The sequence below is a fragment of the Amphibalanus amphitrite genome, unplaced genomic scaffold (genome assembly GCF_019059575.1).
Source record: "Amphibalanus amphitrite isolate SeventyFive unplaced genomic scaffold, NRLGWU_Aamphi_draft 000770F_arrow, whole genome shotgun sequence".
Classification (NCBI taxonomy): Eukaryota; Metazoa; Arthropoda; class Thecostraca; order Balanomorpha; family Balanidae; genus Amphibalanus; species Amphibalanus amphitrite.
Genome location: NW_024882264.1, coordinates 237,307 through 260,810, shown reverse-complemented (window position 1 = coordinate 260,810; position 23,504 = coordinate 237,307). Strand labels below are relative to the sequence as shown.

The window sequence follows — 23,504 nt, the reverse complement described above, 5'->3', positions numbered from 1 at the left end:
CCTGAAATGACCTTTGTAAAAATTGTAGACCTTGTCCGTGCGTATCCCATGCCGTTTACCGCTTGTCGCTATCTTGCTTCGTTCTCGAGATCTCAGGGGGGCGGTCATCCGCCCCCCCCCGTCGGTTCTACATAAGTCGGCGCAGACCCCCGTCGGTGCGCGGGCTAAGAAAGAACGAATCATTGACCTCCGAATTTAAAGTGCACCGGCCATTGATGCATGTGCATTTATACCGTGAGAGCATATTTTCTCTCACAGCTTTTCACACGAATTTCTCCGAAGTGATCAGGACACGTGCTAAGTGATTCAGGCGATTTAACCCGCACATGACAGGGGGGGGGGGGGCTCTACAGATCCCCCTCCCGTTTTTCGGCAATATCTTCTAAACCGTTTGACAGAGCAACACGAAACTTGCGGTACCCTCAGCGGCATTAAGTTGACACCTTTTGTTAACATTTCAAATTTCTAGCTACCATAGTTTGGCTGAAAATGACGTCAGAGTGACGTCATGTCGGCCGATTTTGATGCAAAATATCGAATTACGGCAAACGCTCTCAAGAGCTTAGTTTTAAAAGCTAGATCCAATTGCTTTGCTTCAGTGGGCTACAAATACACGTAGCTATCAAACTTTTATCTCGAATTTTCAAAATTTGGAAATTTGTGAAAAATATGTTTTTACAATTACAGAAAGATATATCTTTTGATTTTTTTAAAACAGTTTTGGATTTTTCGCAAACATATGTGATAATATATGATAGAATATGTGACATATGTGATAGAATACACACAGATGAACTACTCTAGCAAGTTTTAGCCCAATTTCTTCAAAGATAGTTATCAACATTAGGTAGGTATTGTTATAAGTTTTTAGCATTATTGTTTATCATTAGGTACCTACAAATTATTGTCCTGACCTGGTAGGGATGGTATATAGGGGAAGTTGGGGGAACGCCGAATACTTTTTTTCTGACGCCCGTAGCACGCAAGGTAGACAACATAAGCTATTCTTGTTGGCGTCATTCGAGAGGCCAGTCTTTTGCCTTTCAAACATACCAGGCGCATTTGATGAATTCGCATACCGTTAAGCGCACAAACTAAAAATATCAAAGAAGTGACTTTTTGGCGTTGCCCCGGACTGTGGGGAAAGCCGAAAATGGGAGAAATGATCTACGGGGAATGCCGACATTGATGTTTTGCCACTTTATCTCAAACTTTATCCAGAATTTATCAAAGCTGACACGCGTTTTAAGAGCTTGAGGACGCTTGGTGCACACTGGAAGTTATAATTGTGTGATATACTAAGAAAATGCCAGGTAAATAATTCCTTATAGGTAACAGGCCGTTGTGTCGGTTGAAAGTGTAATTTGTGTGACTAAAAATTCGCGTTGCTATTCTACAGCAGTTAAGTCCACGTAGCGTGCTTTAACGTGCGTAATTGCACGTTTTCGGCATCACCCCAGCCAGCCATACTTTCATTTGCAGGCCCATAACTTTTCAACGTGCCGTATAAATTTCAAATAGGCAGCACACTTATGCAAAGACATGCTGAAGATTACTTGACCGAATTGGCCAGACAAACGGTAGCATAATGAGTAAGAAATGCAGCTTCAAAGGCGCATGTAGTACAAGGAACGCGTACCTTGAAAACGCTCTTGGCGCCCTCACAGCCGAAGTATTCCGAATGACGACTCGTAACAAACATGCGATAATTGTAGTCACTTAAGCTTCAGAGCATCACTGACAGGTGGCATCCATGTCTTACTGTTTTCGAAATATCTCGAATTTCGGCTTTGCCCCAACTCCGGCATTGCCCCAACTTCCCCTAGGTAGGGGAGACCCGGGAGGTATGGGCCCCCTGGAGGTATGGGTCATCGCAGTTTTGAAGAAGTGTTGCGTATTTTTACACATTTGACCGCGTAAACTGGTAGCAGCCATTCCGTTATACAACCCACGTGATTTCCAAAATTTTCCTCAGTCTTCTTTGGCAATGAGCGGTGATAAAGCGTTTTTGCCCTCTTCGAGTAAAATACGGTACATACAGAAAATTCGTGATAAATCTGAACCAAGCTCGCTTTATGATGCCACACCATCGGTGATATAAAGTTTAAAGCATGCAAATTAAGACTGGACAGACAATCTGAAGCTTTCTTGCAAGTTTATGAGCTGAGATGCTACGCACATTCTGGCGTCCTAACCGGGAGGTTCGGGCCACCCACCCCCATTGATCCTAAATCAATAAAATGATGCTTTCATTGAGTGTCCTCTTCAGTAACTTTTATTTTTGTCGCGCAAGGTCGAAAATTTAACTACAAATTTCATTCGAACAGAAAAAAATATTATTTATCTTATTTCATGGAGCATGATTGAGTTTACCAAAAGACATATGTGCCCATGTGACCCCAATGAAGTAAGCTGTTGGCCGCTTATGCGGTTCCTGGGCTCTAAGAGAGATCAAGGTAGATACCAGCTACGAGTATTGTTCTCATTATCGAGAAAAGAATATGAAACATGGCACCGGCCCATACCTCCCGGGCCATGGCCCATACCTCCCGGTGTATTTTGATGGATCGAAAAAGCGCATGATTTATTGAAAGTTATCTCGAGACAAAATGGTTAATGCCGGATTCCTAATATCAGGCACACTTTGCAGGCGAAAGGCAATTTCACGTATATAGAGTGAAAAACTGGGTCTAGCCACTTCCCACTGGAAGAAAATTGCCTTTTCACAAAACCGGCCCATACCTCCCGGGTCTCCCCTACACACACACATATATATATATATATATATATATATATATATATATATAAATATATATATATATATATATATATATATATATATATATATATATATATATATATATATATATATATATATATATATATATATATATATATATATATATATATATATATATATATATATATATATATATATATATATATATGTATGTATATATCGCATTTCGAATATGTAATTGGTGAACGACAGTGATGTTAGTTTGAATCGTTTCCCCATGATGCCCAGGGTGGGAAAGACGCCCCACCCCCTCTAGCGGCGAAACAAAGAATCGAACCTGGAAATTAATGTTCTTAGCGTAAAGCGGAAGCCTGCCTTGTTAACTGCACAAAAATTTGTGAAGCTCAGTTGGGCAACGGCTGGCTGGTGATAGCATGTTTTTTATTTGCTGCTTTCAAAACATATTTTGGTGTCAAAACATTGTAAATATCAAAGAAGGTAGATAATTTTTGCGTCCTTGCTATAGTCGTGATACATTAACATGCGTGTACTGTGTCCCAAACAGTTTGTTTCAGGGTGTGGTTTTATGGCTAACAAATTGTACTGATTTAATATCAATTCGGTACTTTGGGGTAAGATGCCCCCTGCCCTGATGGGGAAAGACGCCCCCCTAAATCCGTAAGCTGTCCTTTAAGCAGCCCTTCAAATCATTTATTACATACTTGTGATGAGAGACAAAAGCCGATCTGGGACTATTGAGAGTCCAGAACGGTCGGGTGCTCCCCATGCCGGTCTCACGGCCCACACAGCGACTTTTTGGGCGGCATCTGACTCTGAGAGCCCTCACGACGGCCTCTGTGGGCCCCATTATTGGCTCCAGGGCCCCTCACAACATCATTTGAGGGCTCCCACGTTGGCTCCACGGGCCGCGCTGGCATCTGAGGTCCCCACGATGGGCTCGAGGACCCTCAAGCATCATGAAGACCTATAAGGGCCCCACAGTGGTCTCCGAACGCCACCACGGAGGCTTGTTTGGCCGCGCTGGACTATGATGGCCCTAACGATGACCTCTGAAGCCCCTTACGACTACTTTTTAGGGCCCTTACGATGACGTTTGGTGTCTACTGCAGGCTCAAAGGGACTACTGATTCGTTCAGGTGATTCACGTGCCCATTTGTGTCACTTATAGTGCAGGGGGCGTCTTCCCCAACGCCAGGGGGCGTCTTTCCCACCCCGTGGGGTAAGATGCCCCCTTTCACTTCTTCAGGAAAATGCTTAATGGCAAAAAAAGTTATCATATTTCAGGCACGGAAGTGTGATATTTTTGGAAAAAAATGATGTCGGCTTCCATTGAAACTCCAAGTTTTTGCTTTCCGATCGTCATTTTCGAATAGTATATGACATAGCAATACCCTGGGCATCTTTACCCACTCTCCCCTAAGCATTGGTGACCTCAGGTCATGACCTGTCAAGGATATAACAAAAACCGAAACATATGTTGCACATTTCGGTAAGCTTATTTGAACCTGGTAGTTTGAACATATTTGCTCGAAAACTCTTGCTGTGGTGAGGGGACAAACTTTTTTCATGACCTAAATTTAGGTTGACCTGGTGACCTGACCTGAGGTCAGATCAACTCAAAATTTTCAGAAATGTTGCGGATTTGTTAACACATATCTTATAAGACATAAGATCTGTAAACAGTCCAAAATGCGACCTTTGACCTGAACTGCGACGTCATATCGGTTGCACCTGACCTATGTAGGTCAATGAAATTTGGTTACCAGGTGTTCCCGATAGGGCTATCTAACGCCGTTTAAATTTAGAAAATCGGTTGATAACTTTCCGAGACCGTGGCGGTGGCGGTAAAACGCATCATCCCCCTTCCTCCCCCCCCAACTGGTAGGGGGTCCGGAATAGCCCAACGGGGCGCGAGCTAATCGAAAGGAAGGCCTGACTTTCGATTGCCTTCATTCACCCGAACATCCACCAATTTTTCATGATTTGGTAGCACAGGGATACCAAATTATATTTGGGACAAGAAAATCAGCTGACTGTTGTAAACAGTGCAACGACTTGCGAGAGAGATGGCTACGTGGGGTGGAGTTAGATATATGAAATCATGGCTACATTTCTTTCGAAAGTGCGAAGGTTCGGCCTCAAAAACCTTCAAGGTGGTCGGGGGTACTCCTTTGACCGGAAAACTCGTGCTTGTTCCTGCGATATTAACTTCTAGCGCTCTTTGCTACCTTGCGGCGAGGCGGCACAAATTTGGCGCAGTCTACGCCCTCAAAAGACAGGTAAGTTTAGGTTAATTAGTGCCTTTGATGACTCTTCATTCAACTAAAAGTAATAATAATTCAACCAGTACCTAACTTAAAACAGTCGATCCAAATGTAGAGGGGCCACAGTCCACTGGACATGTTCCTCATTTTTAACATCAAAGGTTTAGGTCAAGGGTTTAGGTGCCATGACCAGAGCTCTGTTCAGTCGCTGTTTTTATATCAGCATGCTGTCGGTTTTCCCATATAAGGAAGTTACTGCTGGTACGTCTTGGCTTCTCATTGGTATAGCTTGAATTTTGCCAATGAGGACGAGGAGCCAAGAAGTAGCAGCATGCTTGCGCCTCCAGGGGCGGATCCAGGAATTTTCGGGAGGGGGGCGGCAAGTCGAAATAGGGGCGACCTGGCAATCCGGGGGCGCCAAACCGTCAAAATCGGGAGCTAAAAGCCCGCGCCGTGCTAGGGGGCGTTATCGCGCTCCCCCTCAGGTTTTTCGCAAATATCTGAAAAACGGCTGCGCGCAGCGCCGCCATTTTCAGCATACCTTATCATGCATCTTTTTTGCACATGTTGTAAAAATGTCTGACGCGGGTGATGGAAGGTCAGGTCACCAGGTTATGCCAAGTGACCTAGCCTAAGAAAAAGTTCAAATGCTTACCATTGCTATACCGACTGAACGATTGCTTTGAACCTTTCAGCGATTGATGAAAGCAACACTATTCATGAAATGTATATCTCGGAATTTCGATATCTGTGAAGTGTGACCTAAGGTCAGGTCAGTTGTGCGACGTCTCCATTAGGTAGGTAGGTAGGTATAATTAAGTCTTTGGGAGAAAACTGAAAGGCATCTCTTTTGGACGAGCGCCATTCTAGACAATATCAAGCATTGGGATACATTTAAAATTAACACACTGAATAAGAACATTGCACCTAGTGTGACCACCCATTATGTCCCAGAGGTCATCCCATGTCATGAAAGGTCCGCAGCAGTTTTTTTAAAGAAATAACTTTTGATAGATTCAAGCTAGAGCGATAAAAACACCTCAGCTGTGTTCAGCTCGACGATACGCATCGACTGCTATGCAGCATGACCTTTCCCGGTCAGGTCATGGCCTTGATCTGAGGTCAAATTCTCAAAATTACCCTTCATAAGGTCAACCTTTAGTTTGTTCGACGTGTCTCGACGACAGAAACGCAATGCTGGCAAACGTAATGTCTAGACTGTCTTGAGTCAAAAGTTATTGCAGGAAAACATTGTTCGTAAAAAGGCTATTTTTAGAGTCTTTTGCCCTCTGAAGGCTAAACCGTTGACCTGAGGTCAAATCTGAGCGCAGCTTGCAGAAACACCTTTAAAAGGGCTATCGAATGCGCTTTTCTGCGGCGCTATAGCTCTATTGGTTTCTGAGTTATGTGCCGCTGCTTCGAAAACGGGAAAATGTTGAAACAGGCAACATTTTACCTTTGATGACCTCTGGTGACCTGACATTCGACCTGACCTAAAAAATGACCGTTTTGTTTTCGTCCTGTTTTTTGACGATCTTTCGAATGCCGCTTATCGCGTGTCACTACGCGGCCCAGGAGCCGAGTTAGACGAGGGAGTGTGCCCCCCCCCCCCTCCCCAGCAGGACACGGAAAACTCAGACCACCAGCACGGCACGGGTTAAAAGTCGTAGATGGGCACCGCTACCCTAGCAAAAGATATTATCAAAAAGGTGACCTCCATTTACTGGTGCAGTCCTCCTTCTCCCGGTGATGCCCCCTCCTTTTTCTGGAAGCGTCTCACTTATGCTGGTATGCCTCACTTCCCGGGGGCGCCCAACCTCTGCTTGGATCGCCTAATCCATTATGGAGAGACCCACTTTGCTTAAGTCGTCTCATTTCTTCCTTCTAAGAACGACCAATTTGCTGTAGACGGCCCACTTATCTGGGACGCCCATCTTCTGCTAGAAGTGCCCCTCTTCTTCCTGATGCGTCCCACTTCTACTACGAGTGCACCTTTTCTGTTAGGGCGCCCCTTTGCTGCTGAGGAGTCTTTTCTACTGTGAATAGGGCGGCCCTCTCCTGTTTGGCGACCCCAAATTCTGCTGGAGGCGCCCCACTTCTGCCCAACTTTTGGTGGGGTGCCCCTCTCTTGCAGGGGGCACTTCTCTTTTGCTGGAGACGCCACTCTTGTGGGGGCGTCCTTCCACTGCGGGGAACGTCTCTCTTCTGCCAGAGGCACCCCTTTCCTTCTTATGGGGCTCCTGTTTTTTTTTCTGGGGCGAGGCGACCCTCTGCTGCTGGGAACGGGGCACACCTCTCCTTTTACTGGGGCACCGCCCCTCTGCTGGGGTTGCCCTTCCGCCGTCGTCAGGGGCGCCCCTCTTGGTAGAATATACTCCTTTTCTTTTTGTAATGGGGCGCCCCTCTTCTACCGGGGGCGCCCATCTGCTGCTGGGGCGTCTGTCGACTGCCGGATATTGTCAATGGGGCGCCCATATCCTGTTTGGCGGGCCCAACCTCTGCTGGAGGCTGCCTATTTCTGATTAACTTTTGCTGTGGCGCCTCTCTTCTGCTGGGGCGCCCCTCTTCTGCTTGGGGCGCCCGTCTCCTACTGGAGACCCCTCTCTTCTGCTGGGGCGCCCCTCTTCTGCCAGTGGCACCAATTTTCTTATTATGGGGCTCCTTTTTTGTTGGGGCGCCCAGCTGCTGTCAGGGCGCCCCTCTTCTCGGAATGGGGGCGCCTCTCTCCTTTTGCTGGGGCGCCGCTCCTTTTCAGGGGGACACGTCTCCTGCTAAGGGTGCCCTTCCGCTGCCAGGGGCGCCCCTCTTGAACAGAAGGTATTTTATATTCTTGTATCTGCTGCTGGGGCGACTCTCATCTGCTGGGAATAGGCAATTGGGCGTCACTCTCCTGCTTGGTGAGCCCAACTTCTGCTGGAGGCGCCCTATTTCTGCTGAACCTTTGCTGTGTTGTGTCGCCGCTCTTCTGCTCGGGGCGCCCTCTCTGCCGCGGGATATGGGCGCCTTTTCCGGACGGCGGGGGGGGGGGCGGCCGCCCCCGTCGCCCCCCCCTGGATCCGCGCCTGTGCGCCTCGCAGCCTGGCCCTGCTTATAAAAAAACTGACAGAAAAGCGTCTAGGACGGTTGACCATTGAGGTACCTATGGAAAGTGTTTGATGAAGGCAGTATGGGAGAATTCGAGTGTTAAATGCCTGGGGTAGGTAAAATACCCCATGCCCTTATTTATGACATGGTTGTGCTCCTGCTTTTATAAACCTTACAGGTGAAACAGGTACCAACTGTGGAAGCAAAATGCTGATGAAGTTTGATGGGCATTTTTATCATAAGGCTGATTTTATAGCCCAAAACATGATTTTATGAGATAAGGGGTGCTCAGCTGTACCGTGACTCTAAAATTTTGTGAGTGAAGTTATTGATTAATTTTGTTAGTCGGGGTTGGGAGGCTGCGGATTCAAATTTTCGGAGGGCGTGCAAGATGTGGCGCTTGCTCCCCCCCCTACCACCCCCACCCACCCACGCTGGAGCACCTTCCCAAAAGGCCAGCGCCTCCAATAGTCCGGAATAACCCGTTGTTTGTGCGGGGCCTTGGGGTATCAGCCTGGGCCTTCAGCCTCAAGAGCCAGTAAAGTGCACCCAGCCGCTTACATGGACCCTCTGACATCAGAGGCCAGTGGGATGTCCTAAATAGGCCGGTGAGTGCACGTAGGTAGATACCTGCATAGGTATAGTCTCTCTTGAAAGTATCGCGACTCTGAGGGAAGGCGCTGCCTGTCCCAGCCGCGGTTGAGCAGAGAAGTTTGAGAGCCACTGGTAGCACTGCCCGAAGCCTGACACGAGGAGGCAGCCAGCGCGGCGGGGCGAGGGGAGTGGTTGCGGACTGCGGAGGGATAGGGGGAGGTGGCAGACGCAGTCGCCGTCCGGTAACTCGTGATGGCAGTAACCATGTACCATGAGTTGATATGAGTACATGGTTACCAGTAACCAGTAACCATGAGGCCACCCTACTTGAATAGGATTTGTTGAGATCTGTTTCATTGTAAAGCTAACAGTTTCACCAGTCATCAGAGCAAAAAAAAAAAAAAACTCGAATTGCTTTAAAGGTAGACTGCCACCTTTTTTCCACAAAACGGTTTTCACTAGAGCTGAGCCACCTATGTCCCAGACTGAAGTCGGTTTTCCGAAATTCGAAACCGTTTGCGAGAAATCGGAGACCAAAGTTCAGTTTGATGCCATTTTTTTAGTCCAAGAAAACCGACATCTCTACTGTTTATCGATAACTTTGAAACATGAATTTTCTTATCTTTTGGTAAATATATGCCAAAACTTTGATTGTTTCGAGATCCGAGAAGAATTTTGGAGTGTCAAAATAAAAGTTAAACTTATATATTCAGTAGTTCATTTTTTCCAAAAAAGTGTGGGAAATGGGGTTTAACCCGCGCCCCGTAGGGGGGGGGGCCGAAACGGCCCCCCCTGTCCTTTTCGGTCGATATCTCCTAAACGGCTGGAGATATCGCCACCAAACTTTCAGGACCCCTCCGGGCATCGATTTTACACATTGTGACCAAAAAATTTTCCAGAGGCTATGATAGGTTGGCCACAAATGACGTCAGAATGACGTCATGTTCTGTCATTTTCGACCGAAAAAAGACCTTCGCGAGAAGACCTGTCAGGCCTACAGCTTTGAAGATACAGAAAAATGATCAAGACACAAAAGGTGTAGAATTGACAGGGCTACAAAACTGCTATCTCGGATTTTTGAAATTTTTGAGTTTTGACCCCCAAAAATCAAAAATGCATTTTTTTGGATATATAAGCCGAAAAATCCAAAAAGTTTTTTGATTTTCGAAAAAAACCGGAATATATGTGTTAGTACCTACCGTCTTCTATCTACATACCAAATTTCAGATCGATACCTCGTTTTTTGGCCAAGTTATAGCGAAAAAACTGTTCAAAAATGATGACGTCAAATTTTCAAACTCAATTTTTGGCAATTCTAGACCTCGTAGAGCAAAACAAAGACCACCATTGGACTCCCCGTGACGAGTTGCATCGAATCGATACCCATTTTATGCAAAAATATCAACTTTGAAATTTGACCTAATTTGACCTGACCTTGACCTGACCTTCACCAAAACGTGACCTAGGCTGGCCCCAAAGGCTACCTAACCCACATAATCGCATTTGTCATGTAAAATAGACCATAAAACATGTATCACACGACACTTTCATAATGTGACCCCCGGTGACCTGACCTCGCTGTGACCTGACCTGGTATCAGTGACCTCAGATAGCAAAGTATGTGTTTGACGAACAATGTGCCATCGATGGTTTTCAATAAATTACCAATTTACTCGATTTCACAACACATTTCTTGAAATGCCTGTGAACGGTGAAAATCTGACCTTTGACCTGACCTGTGACGTCATCGGTTTGACCTAGGTCAATGAAATTTGGTCACAAGGTAGTTTCCGGGTGGGGCTATCGAACGCCGTTTGAATTTTGAAAATCGGCCGGTAACTTTCCGAGATCTTAGGGGGGGGGGCCGAAACGGCCCCCCCCCCCCTACGGGTGGTAGGGTCCGCCGGTAGCCCTACGGGGCGCGGGTTAACATGGGCCAGACCCATTCCAAATGAGCCATGATTTTTTTAATGTTTTACGAACTTAAATGCAAAATAAATTAAACATGGCCAATTTCTCATGAAATCATATATTAGTAAATTATAAAATACCTTACTTTTTCAAATAAAATGTAATAATCTTATGACCTTGAAGTCTAGTGATGTGTAGGGGAGAGTGGGGAAAGATGCCCAGGGTTTTACTATGTCATGTATTATTCGAAAATGACGATGGGAAAGCAGAAACTTGGAGTTTCAACGGAAGCCGACATCATTTTTCTCCAAAAATATCACACTTTCGTGCCTGAAATATTATTACTTTTTTGCTATTAAGCATTTTCCTGAAGAAGTGAAAGGGGGCATCTTACCCTACAGGGTGGGAAAGACGCCCCCTGACGTTGGGAAAGATGCCCCCTGCACTATAAGTGACATAAATGGGCACCTGAATCGCCTGAACGAATCAGTAGTCCCTTCGAGCCTGCAGTAGACATTAAACGTCATCATAAGGGCCCTCAAAAGTAGTTGTAAGGGGCTTCAGAGGTCATCGTTAGGGCCATCATAGTCCAGCGCGGCCAAACAAGCCTCCGTGGTGGCGTTCGGAGACCACTTTGGGGCTCTTATAGGTCTTCATGATGCTTGAGGGCCCTCGAGCCCATCGTGGGGACCTCCGATGCCAGTGCGGCCCGTGGGGCCAACGTGGGAGCCCTCAAAGGATGTCGTGAGGGGCCCTGGAGCCAATAATTGGGCCCACAGAGGCCGTCGTGAGGGCTCTCAGAGTCAGATGCCGCCCAAAAAGTCGCTATGTTGGCCGAGAGACCGGCATGGGGAGCACCCGACCGTACTGGACTCTCAATAGTCCCAGATCGGCTTTTGTCTATATCACAAGTATGTAATAAATGATTTGACGGGCTGTTTGAAGGACAGCCTACGGATTTAGGGGGGCGTCTTTCCCCATCAGGCCAGGGGGCATCTTACCCCAAGGTACCGAAGTAACATTAAATCAGTACAATTTGTTGGCCATAAAACTACACCATGAAACAAACTGTTTGGGACACAGTACACGCATGCTAATGTATCACGACTATAGCAAGGGACGCAAAAATTTTTTACCTTCTTTGATATTTACAATGTTCTGACACCAAAATATTTTTTGAAAGCAGCAAATAAAAAACATGCAGTCATCAGCCAGCCGTTGCCCAACTGAGCTTCGCAATTTTTTGTGCCGTTAACAAGGCAGGCTTCCGCTTTACGCTAAGAACATTAATTTCCAGGTCCGATTCTTTGTTTCGTCGCTAGAGGGGGTGGGGTGACCTAACAGACGTGTTCGAAACCGCAGGAGATGATGATGAACGGGTTTATCGAAACTTGATTGGATGAGCATATCGGTAATAGCGATTTCAGTGTGTGCATTTATTGTTCATAGTGGTGTGAAATGTGGTTGGGGTACGACCGACAACCCGTCGGGGCGAATTTCGCACTGGGGTACTCAAAATTTGAAGAATTTAAGACGTTTCCATGAGTTTTGAAGGTATGGATAAGTTCTAAAAATCCGGTTCTCCTTATCTGGGCCGTTAACTCCATACGGTCCAGGAAAGCTGGCACACTACCTTTAACAGACACTGGGCCGATTGACCTGTGATCTTTTTTGTTGGGTAGCCCCATCCATTCTACCCCCTCTTGGGTCATCTAGGTAATCGTTGTGGCAGTGCCACATGAAAAATCAAGGGTGATGAAGCTGTTCTGCTGAAGTAACGTTTTTAAGAGGCTGATACATCAGGAACCCTGGGTGATTTCGTGCAATATGAAGGGTAGTTGCATCTCTTCTAAAATCATCGGACTATACTGAAAACAATTTCGCCCAAAACCGGCAAGATAACTGGTGCCTCGCCGGTACCCCCTTGCGCAACCATTTTTAACCCCCCCCCCCCCCAGGAGTCAGGTAAGGGCATTACACTTCGCAATTCACTCTAGAAAGTAGTAACCCTCCACGGCTACTTGCGCACCAGTGGCTCGCGACCCCTCCTTTGAAAGGTATTCATTGACGCCTACCTGGCAGCAGCGCCCCACAAACCCCTAGGAGAGGGGTCACCCTCCACGCCTACCCTTCGCCAACCAAGTCACGAGGACCCAAAAAACTCCCACGCTTGTCCATTTTTGAGAGAAGATATCTATAAGATACCAATCTCTCACTCAGAAAACATCCGTGAGAAAGTTTCACATCGGTGGGAAAGGTCAAATCGAACTCCCACAGAAGATTCGACATGACCCCATCACCAGCAGTCATGCAGACCGCCCGAAAGCATGAAGATGTGTCGCCATTTGTTTGTTTGTTTGTTTGTTTGTTTGTTTGTTTGTTTGTTTGTTTGTTTGTTTGTTTGTTTGTTTGTTTGTTTGTTTGCTAATTTGTTTTGTTGGGTTAGGCCCTTTCGGTCCAATTAGACCATTTCAGAGCCGGAAGGATGATTGGAATTAAGGGGAGACATTGGTCTGGGCAGACACCCTAGTGAGTCACCGGGGCTGAGCCCGTCCCGAAAGACAGGCCGCCCAGCCCCAAGGTACTCACTGCACCCGGCTACGGGTGTGCTCCCCCGGGAGCAGCGGTGCCGTTCCGAGGGAGCAGCCCGCATGAGATATAGTTGCCTGTTCAGCCCGGAGGGGGTTGCGGCATGGAGGAGAAATATTTCAGTATCCTGAGGATGGAAACACATCGTGAGGTGATTGTGAGGTGAGCTATATAAGAATCAAAGTGGTTTCACTTGTTAGTTTCGGAAGAAAAAGCGTTGCCAATCGTCCCGTGATGGATATTGCAGAGGTTTTAAAGATGCGCCCTAACAATATTATTTTCGCCCCACTTGATAACCGCCAAACAATGTGCCAATATATCATTGGTGCAAAACAAGTTAAAAATGGCTGTAATTCAAAACTGTATGAGACAGTGCCATCCAGGTGTGGTGGTTGAGCCTTCACAACATACCTGTAGATCCAACTTGGGATGGCGAACCTTTATAAAGGTTTGCCATCCACGGATACGCGTATACAATATCTCTAGTAGTTCCAACGCTTTCAGTGAGGGCTATGCCAAAGACTCTACACCCGCGGGGACAATGTCCGGTGCTGGGTAGCTACCTTATCAGTTATCTTCGGACTGCACGTACGGTGCATATTTTTTAGTAATAACGCGGGGTAGTCTGCTTACCATCAATGGTAGAATCTGGACATGGCGAGTTAATACGCATATATCTACCACCCGCAGTGCAAGGCTAAACTCGCCAGCTCCGGGTAAAATTGTTTTCAGTGCACCAAGCAGCATAACTGACCAAGAATTGTCACTCTGACAGCGTGCTGTTCATGCCTTAAAATATATGCTATCTGACTCCCGTGGGGGCTAATTTTATATCATTCTTTACCGATCACCAAGTATTTCACCAATTTTGTTTAAAATCAAAAATGGGCCTAAAATATTGTTTTTTTTCGCCTAAAAGTTTATCGGTTTTTCGATATGTATAACAACTGTAGTGGGCTGACCTGCAAACAGGCGTCGGCAACAATCGCGAATGCGGCGCACATGTGACAATAAGCAAAGGTCATTATAGAGTTACGACGTACGGGAATATTCCCGGGCAATGCACGTGGCATTGCCGCTACCTGACCGCTTGGAACAGCGTGAGAGTTCCGGTTAGCACCTTGGTCCACTGGATGTGGTGCTTAACCCAAACCAACCAACCAACGACGTACGGGAATGAGTTATCAGCTGTCTAATCGTAGACAACACAATGTCGAATTTAAACTGTAAGCCAGCCTGTATTGGTATTGTTTCTTTAATTTGGCTGTCGAACATTAATTGTGGTTTGAAATATTATTTTATGTAAAATAAATTAATAATTGATATGAAACAGCCGTCTCTAAAGTTATGACCCCATCTCACCACATGAAAGTGGCAGAAATGACAATGATCAGCTGACGCATTTTTCTTGGCCGAAGTCAGAGCGCGCGGCCCGACGCACCACCACCGCACCACAAAATATGAGCAGAAGCCACCTGCGGTAGACCGCGCCCAAAGCCAGGGCCCCGTTAACGTGAGGTAGCCGAGTCGGGGCAGCGTGCGCTGACCCAAGCCGGGGCCGCGGCTTTGGGCGCGGTCTACCGCATCCCCGGGCAGCCCCGGGCTATCACATGACACCGGGAGGACGCGCGGCCCCGGCTTGGGTCAGCGCACGCTGCCCCGACTCGGCTACCTCACGTTACCGGGGCCCTGGCTTTGGGCGCGGTCTACCGCACCACCCAACAGGCGTGTTCGAAACCGCAGGAGATGATGATGAACGGGTTTATCGAAACTTGATTGGATGAGCCTATCGGTAATAGCGATTTCAGTGTGTGCATTTATTGTTCATAGTGGTTTGAAATGTGGTTGGGGTACGACCGACAACCCGTCGGGGCGAATTTCGCACTGGGGTACTCAAAATTTGAAGAATTTAAAACGTTTCCATGAGTTTTGAAGGTATGGATAAGTTTTAAAAATCCGGTTCTCCTTATCTGGGCCATTAACTCCATACGGTCCAGGAAAGCTGGCACACTACCTTTAACTTGGCCTGGTGGCCTGGGGTCAAATGACGCGAAATCGATGCCTGATAAGCTACACCAAGTTTTAACGCGCGCCCCGTTGGGCTCTGCCGAGCAACGCGCCCCGTTGGGGGGGGGGGGGCATTTTGGCCCCCCCCCCTAAGATCTCGAGAACCACGCAACGTAGCGACAAGCGGCAAACGGTGTTGGATAGCCCTATCAGTGAACTACCTTGTGACCCAATTTTATTGACCTAGGTCAAACCGATGACGTCACAGGTCAGGTCAAAGGTCCAATTTTCACCGTTTACAGGCATTTCAAGAAATGCGTTGTAAAATCGAGTAAAATGCATTTCATTGAAAATCATCGATGGGGAAATGTTCTTCAAACACATATTTTGCTAGTTGAGGTCACTGATACCAGGTCAGGTCACTGAGGTCAGGTCACTGGGGGGTCACAATATGAAAGTGTCGTGTGATACATGTTTTATGGTCCATTTTACATGACAAATGCGATTATGTGGGTCAGGCAGCCTTTGGGGCCAGCTTAGGTCACGTTTTGGTCAAGGTCAGGTCAAGGTCAGGTCAAGGTCAGGTCAAATAAGGTCAAATTTCAAAGTTGATATTTTTGCATAAAATGGGTATCGAATCGATGCAGCTCGTCACGGGGAGTTCAATGGTGGTCTTTGTTTTGCCGTACGAGGTCTAGAATCGCTAAAAATTGAGTTCAAAAATTTGACGTCATCATTTTTGAAGTTTTTTCGCTATAACTTGGCCAAAAAACGAGATATCGATCTGAAATTTGGTATGTATATAGAAGAGCGCAGGGACTATCACATATATTCCGGTTTTATCGAAATTCGGAAAAATTCTGGATTTTTTTTAGTTTTTCTAAAAAAAATCAATTTTTTGAAATTTTTTGGGTCAAAAACCCAAAATTTTGAAAATCCGAGATAGCAGTTTTGTAGCGCCGCTTTTTGTCTATTACAGTGTCCTGAAATTGATTTTTAGGAGAGTGTGATTGAAGCCGCAAGGACGTCAGTATTTCAAAAGGACGTCGATATCGGTGCGGAGCCTCAGCCACTGAAGATCCGTTAAATCTCTTAAAATTAGCGATTTTCACTAGCAATTTTGACTAATAGCATCTGAAGGCACCTCAAAGGATCATATATACCTAAACACAAAGTAATGCCAGTTTACCCCTAGTACAATATAAATTTCAATCATTCACCACAAACACCAAAACAACACTTTGAAGATGTCTAGTTCTTGTCCATGATCGTACACAAGTCAATAACAAATATGCTTCAACAAAAATCAGCCCAAGAGCCAGCGGCTATCACTAAATATTGACGTCATAAGAGGGATATTATATCGAGCAAGAGGAGTGACGTAAAAAAGCAGACGTCCAAACAAAGAGGTGGAAAACAGTTAGGAATATTAATTTCCATAGCTTCCTGTTATGAAATTCAATTAAGAAAACTCCAAGGTAGACGCTGAATTTTTCTTGGCTGGAAAAAAATGTGAAATCATTGTGCACTTTTCAGTTTTGTACCGACGTCGATTTAATGGGAATGACAAGGTCAATCGACGTCCCCAACATTTCGTGTATTTTTAAGCCAAGGACGACATACTTTAATTAAAACTGTTTAAATTCGGTAACTTTATTTTAATTCAAATAAATAAACACAAACTTTTTCCCCAACCACTATCAACATATGCAAAATTAACTACTTTTGAAGGGTAGGTTCAAGGGGCAGCGCTACCCCGTTACTGTGACCTTCTGAGGGGAAAAAATAATTAAATATGTTACAGTGATTTGATACAAAAGGTATGTTGTGTGCTTATAGATAAATGTCGAAGTAATATATTCGCATGATTCATTTTTATCTACACACTGCACAGTTACTAAAACTGAAAAGTGGAAAACGACGTCCTCAGATCCCTCTATTCCAACGTCTTTTCTTCTTCATATGGCAGCTATTACCTTCACATGATAAAGGAAAAAAACTATACATATCTGACGCACAGAAAACGAAAATAAAACCGCGTTGTTTACTGTTGGGCAGTTGGCCAGCGGTCTATGGCCTTGCCAGCGGTGTAGGAAACGGGAGTTGAGTATAAGAGTGGGTTTGTGAGGCCTTGGGATATATTTATTATCATTTTGCATAGCTGTGTTTTTAGGCCACAGAGGTGATATTTCTTTTTGTTAGTTTGCTTTTAGTGTTCGATATACCTGTCGACTTTGATCTGTCAGGGACGTCGTTTGGCTTTCCGGGACGTCGCAAAGAGAATCTGTTCGGGTGTGGGTTTCCACCCAAATTCACGAAAATCAGGACACTGGTCTATTAGACCATATAAAGAACTTTGAAATTGCTTGATAACTGTAGATTTGGTGAGCGTTTCAAGATTGCATGTTTTTTGCCCATTTTTGCTCGAACATGACCTCAGTTTGACCTCAATAACTCCTGACCTAAGGTGACCTAAGACTTGAAATTTGGTGTGAAGGTGTCAAATTGATGCTCGGAAAGGTAGGTACTGAAAATTTGGCGGCGCTGCGCGCCGCCGTTTTCTTGCTATTCAGGAAAAACCACAGGGGGGGGGGGCAAAATGGCCCCCCCCCAACGGGGCGAGGGTTAAGTCGCTGCGCGCTTTGGCTTTCTCTACCTACGCACGCAAATGACTGGTGACTGTGGCCAACCACCTCACCCCCTCCCTCCCCCACCAGATTGAGAGTACACTCGGGGGCAGAGTGATGTTCCCCCACTCCCTACCTATCGGGCTGCCATGGCTCAGCACTGGCTGCTACCAGTGGCAGCACTGGCAGCACTGGCACTGGCAGGCAGTGCTGATCAGTGCTGAGGGCAGGCAACACTGGCAGCAGCCAGTGCTGAGCCATGGGAGCCCGATGGGTGGGGAGTGGTGGAACATCAATCTGCCCCCGAGTGTACCTATAAAAGCATTTCTCAATTTTAAGGCCACCACTTCAAATTTGTATGCAAAAGAGAAAGAAAATGCCACAGACTCTGTCCCAGGTCAGGCTCTGACTGGTCGCGTTGCGTGTCGATCCTCACGTGATGTTCGGTGAATCACTTCCGTGAGTGAGGCTCCTCTCCTATCCGTCGGCGGGGGTCTGGTGCAGAGGTGCTGATCCGATTCCCGACGGGTGCCGCGGCGCGCCTTTGAAGCCGAGCTCAGACCGGAGCCACGCCGGACAGGAGTGCGCCGCGCTTCCGGAGCGACACCGGGGTCACAGCAGGTCACGGAGACACCGGGCGCCCGGTCACAGGTCACAGGCACCGCCGGAGCTGTCTGACCCCGCGGCCGGTCGGGGCTAGCGGGCCGGTGTCTGACCCCGCGGCCGGTCGGAGCTAGCGGGCCGGTGTCTGAACCCGCGGCCGGTCGGAGCGGGCCGCTGTCTGACCCCGCGGCCGGTCGGAGCTAGCGGGCCGGTGTCTGAACCCGCGGCCGGTCGGAGCGGGCCGCTGTCTGACCCCGCGGCCGGTCGGAGCTAGCGGGCCGGTGTCTGACCCCGCGGCCGGTCGGAGGGGGCCGCTGTCTGACCCCGCGGCCGGTCGGAGGGGGCCGGTGTCTGACCCCGCGGCCGGTCGGAGGGGGCCGCTGTCTGACCCCGCGGCCGGTCGGAGGGGGCCGGTGTCTGACCCCGCGGCCGGTCGGGGCGGGCCGCTGTCTGACCCCGCGGCCGGTCGGAGCGGGCCGCTGTCTGACCCCGCGGCCGGTCGGAGCGGGCCGCTGTCTGACCCCGCGGCCGGTCGGAGGGGGCCGCTGTCTGACCCCGCGGCCGGTCGGAGGGGTCGCTGTCTGATCCTGCCGAGGTTAGGGCGGCTCGTCGCGCCGATATTCCGTCTTACGCCGGAACGCTAGGCATGCTGGTGGGCGATTCTGCCTGGCAATTTTACCGCCATGCAGTTAGAGGTCCGCTTGCTAGCGCCGCTTGTGAAGCTGCGATGGGGTTAAGAGTTCCATCGATTTTGTGACGTGATTTTGTGATTTTGTGATTTTGTGGGGACAGCGTGGGCATTGGGCAGTGCTGTTGGACTCGACGGCGGCGTTGAACCGGTCGTGGTGTTGACGAATGTTGGTCGGCCGAGAGCGCGCGCCCGGTCACGGCTGCGCGCGCTCCGTCGCGCACGGCGTGGCCGCGCTCCGAGCATTGTCTGCAATGTGCCGCGTCACGGGCGGCCGGCGGGCGGCACGTGCCGCGCGCGCCGTGCACGGGCGCCGCGAGTGCGGTCCGCCGGCGCCGGTGCGCCGTGTTGTCGCGCTGTCGCCGCTCCGGTGACCGCCTGCCGCTCCTGTGGCGGCGGCTCGGGTGGCCGGCGATGATGGCCGGTGTCGCGGTCGACTGTCGGCCGACCGGGTCAGGGTCCGGCGGGCCGCGCGCCGCTCCCACGCCCTGACACGGCGGCTCCGGTCCGCCGCCGTGTGACGCAGCCGATCAGCCAGGGGAGCTGTGCCGTGTCGCGTGCACGGGCGCAGTGCACGACGCCACGTGGGTGGCAGTGGGTCAGAGAGCTGTCGATGCGGCGGGGCTCGCTAATGGCCGGGACACGGCCGGCCGACCGGCGGGTGGTCCCTCTCCGTTCAGTTTTATTCCGAACGCTCCCCGAGTTGACGTCAGGTTTACTGCGCCGGACTGCCTTGCACGGAGCCGTAGCCGATCGGGGGCCCCGCCGGCCGGCGGACAAGTCGCCTGATTAAAGGTCGGACTGGGCCATTATCGGTATTGATGGCCTGCACTGTCGGCAATGGGCCATGAATTAGTGTCGGCCGGCCGGCAGCACCTTATGCGGACGGCGGCAGAGTGAGCCGTCTCCTCTGGGCGGCCAGCGGGCGGCGGGCGGCAGAGTGAGCCGTCTGCTGGCTGCCAGCGGCGGGCGGCAGAGTGAGCCGTCTCCTCTGGGCGGCCAGCGGACGGCAGAGTAAGCCGTCTCCTTGGTGCGGCCAGCGGACGGCAGAGTGAGCCGTCTCCTCTGGGCGGCCAGCGGACGGCAGAGTGAGCCGTCTCCTCTGGGCAGCCAGCGGCGGACAACGGAGTGAGCTGTCTCCTCTGGGCGGCCAGCGGCGGACAGCGGAGTGAGCCGTCTCCTCTGGGCGGCCGGCGGCCAGCGGGCGGCAGAGTGAGCCGTCTCCTCTGGGCGGCCAGCGGACGGCAGAGTGAGCCGTCTCCTTGGTGCGGCCAGCGGACGGCGGGCGGCAGAGTGAGCCGTCTCCTCTGGGCGGCCAGCGGGCGGCAGAGTGAGCCGTCTCCTCTGGGCGGCCAGCGGACGGCGGGCGGCAGAGTGAGCCGTCTCCTCTGGGCGGCCAGCGGACGGCGGACAGCGGAGTGAGCCGTCTCCTCTGGGCGGCCAGCGGGCGGCAGAGTGAGCCGTCTCCTTGGTGCGGGCGGCCAGCGGGCGGCAGAGTGAGCCGTCTCCTCTGGGCGGACGGCGAGCGGCAGAGTGAGCCGTCTCCTCTGGGCGGCCAGCGGACGGCAGAGTGAGCCGTCTCCTCTGGGCGGCCAGCGGACGGCGGGCGGCAGAGTGAGCCGTCTCCTCCGGGCGGCCAGCGGACGGCAGAGTGAGCCGTCTCCTCTGAGCGGCCAGCGGGCGGCAGAGTGAGCTGTCTCCTCTGGGCAGCCAGCGGCTGACAACGGAGTGAGCCGTCTCCTCTGGGCGGCCAGCGGCCAGCGGACGGCAGAGTGAGCCGTCTCCTTGGTGCGGCCAGCGGACGGCAGAGTGAGCCGTCTCCTCTGGGCGGCCAGCGGACGGCAGAGTGAGCCGTCTCCTCTGGGCGGCCAGCGGGCGGCAGAGTGAGCCGTCTCCTCCGGGCGGCCAGCGGACGGCAGAGTGAGCCGTCTCCTCTGAGCGGCCAGCGGGCGGCAGAGTGAGCCGTCTCCTCTGGGCGGCCAGCGGGCGGCAGAGTGAGCCGTCTCCTCTGGGCGGCCAGCGGGCGGCAGAGTGAGCTGTCTCCTTGGTGCGGCCAGCGGACGGCAGGCGGCAGAGTGAGCCGTCTGCTGGCTGCCAGCGGCGGGCGGCAGAGTGAGCCGTCTCCTCTGGGCGGCCAGCGGACGGCAGAGTGAGCCGTCTCCTCTGGGCGGCCAGCGGGCGGCAGAGTGAGCCGTCTCCTCTGGGCGGCCAGCGGGCGGCGGGCGGCAGAGTGAGCCGTCTGCTGGCTGCCAGCGGCGGGCGGCAGCGGAGTAAGCCGTCTCAGTGAGACGTCTCCTCTGGGCGGCCGGGGGAGTGAGCCGCCTCCTTCGAGCTGCCGGTGGCGGTAGAGTAAGCTGTCTCCTTCGGGCGGCCGGCCGAGTGAGCCGTCTCAGTGGGCCGTCTCCTCCTGCCGGCCAGCGGCGCTCGGCGTTTCTCGGCGTTTCTGCCACACTCACTGCGCCGGCCGCCAGGTAGTCCGGCCCGTCGGCCCGTCTTGCACCGTCCGCCAGGCGTCACAGCGCTCCTGGACGGCCCGGGTCGCGAGCAAGAAGGGTGCGTCTGGCCTCGGCGTTCGGTCGGCCGGCCGGGTGTAATTGTTTTTCTCTTGTCCAGGTGATAGATAGCGCTCCGGGTCGGTCTGTTTTGCCCGTGTAATGCATGCTAAACGGCGGCGGCCCGCCGGCGTGGAATGGCGTATTAGCGGTCATTTGTTGGCCAGGTGGGCGGCCGCTCCAAAACACGCCGGCATCCGGCGAATGGCGGCCAGTTACTGGCCGGGTCGGAATGTGTCCCTACCGACTGGTGTCGGCCGAGGGCCGGCCGGCGCCCGCTCTCAGCCGCTCACCCTGGTGTCGGTCTGCGCCGTCCATCGCACTCCCGCTCCGTCGGCCTGTGCCGCCCATCGCACCCCCGCTCCGTCGGTCTGCGGCGCTCACCATGGCTCGGAGTCGCGCTGCGCCGATCCGCTCAGCGCGCGTGTCAACCGGCTGATCGGTCAGTCGTTCAGTGGGCCACACAGCGTGTCGGCTGGCGGCGCTGGCAGCCGCCCGCGCCGCGGCTATGTTTAGCCTCCAATGTAATCAGCCGGCCCGGGCTGATTGCAGAGGTAAACGTCGGTCTCGATGAAGTGCAGACGGCGGCGCAGACGGATCGGGCCGCACCGACCGTCCGGGTCACGGCCGGCGAGATTGGCAGCGCTGGCGGCCGGCGCCGCTGCCCGGCGACCTCTGACCTGCCGCCGCCCGGTGACCTGCCGCCGCCACCCGGTGACCTGCCGCCACCCGGTGACCTGCCGCCGCCCGGCGACCTGTGACCTGCCGCCACCCGGTGACCTGTCGCCGCCGCCCGGCGACCTGTGACCTGCCGCCACCTGACGGAGGAGCCGGTGCCTTCCACGGGCTCCCGCCTCTCCGTCCGGCCGGTCGGCGCTGCCCCTCGCGCCGGGTCCCACCCAGGTGACGCGGCTGGTATGTGTGTGAGTGTGTGCGGGATGGGTCCCCGGCGGGCCGGGCGGTATGCTGATCTCCGTGTTGTGGCCATACGCGCCCCTTCCTGCGGAAGCCGGTGCGAAGCTCGGCCGGGCCGCGCCTGCCGCCCTGTCCGCGGAGGGAGGGGTCGGGCGTTATCAGGTGCGATATAGACCGCGGAGGGAGGGGTCGGGCGTTGTCAGGTGCGATGCAGACCGGCTGAGCCAGCGCGCCCAGCTCGGTCGGGGCGCCGCCGAAGGCTGGACGGCTGATGTGTGGGGGTCACACCTCGCCGAGGCCTCGCTCGGCAGATGGCTGGCCTCGCTCAGTCCACGGCTGGCAGTGGGCCACCGGTGCCGACCAGGGACCGCCGGCGCGGCGCGGCGATCAGACGGCTCGCAGCGACCGCACCCCGCCGGCCGCGGGGCGCCGACTGCGCCGGACAGCGTCCGTGCGCGCCGCTCATGTCCAACTGCCGATCTGCCCGTCAATAATTACATCGTTCAGACGGACCGTAAAATCACGCAGCCCGCACGCGAGCGGAGCCCGGAGTCGGCCGCGGCGCCGCGCCGAGACGGCCGCTCTCCCGGCTGCGGCCAGCACACAGCCGCTCTGCTTCTGAAGGGGTGAATATGAATGCCTACCTTCAACGAGGCATTCTTATTCACTCAGATCATAACAGTACCTATTAATGTGCAGCGTATTGCAAATGATCGGCGCCGCTTACAGTTTTGACTCAATATCATTTTTAGACGTCTGTTTGCGCAATTGAGCTGTTGCTGATGTGGCACTTGCTCAGGCTCGATGCTTTGCTGTCCTATGACAATCATATGGAAGAAGCCTTTCATATGGCCATGGCTGGCCGGCCGGCCGGTCTCGACCGCGGCCCACCAAATGCCCCGCCGGCAC

At 51.8% G+C, this 23,504-nt stretch overlaps 1 protein-coding gene across 10 annotated transcripts in view; it reads left to right on the top strand.

Moving 5' to 3' along the window:
* Positions 1-4,789: 4,789 nt before the first annotated feature.
* The window catches only part of LOC122365881 (calcium uptake protein 3, mitochondrial-like), a 51,608-nt gene continuing 32,893 nt past the window's right edge, over positions 4,790-23,504 (top strand). For 3 of the 10 annotated variants that reach the window (XM_043337484.1, XM_043337483.1, XM_043337479.1), the window contains exon 1: positions 4,797-5,040. In XM_043337484.1, the coding sequence (XP_043193419.1) occupies positions 4,828-5,040 (213 nt within the window). In that variant the 5' untranslated portion in view covers positions 4,797-4,827. Of the gene's footprint in view, positions 5,041-23,504 lie in introns of all 10 variants that reach the window. The other 7 variants (XR_006253808.1, XM_043337482.1, XM_043337487.1 and 4 more) reach the window with 4 other exon arrangements.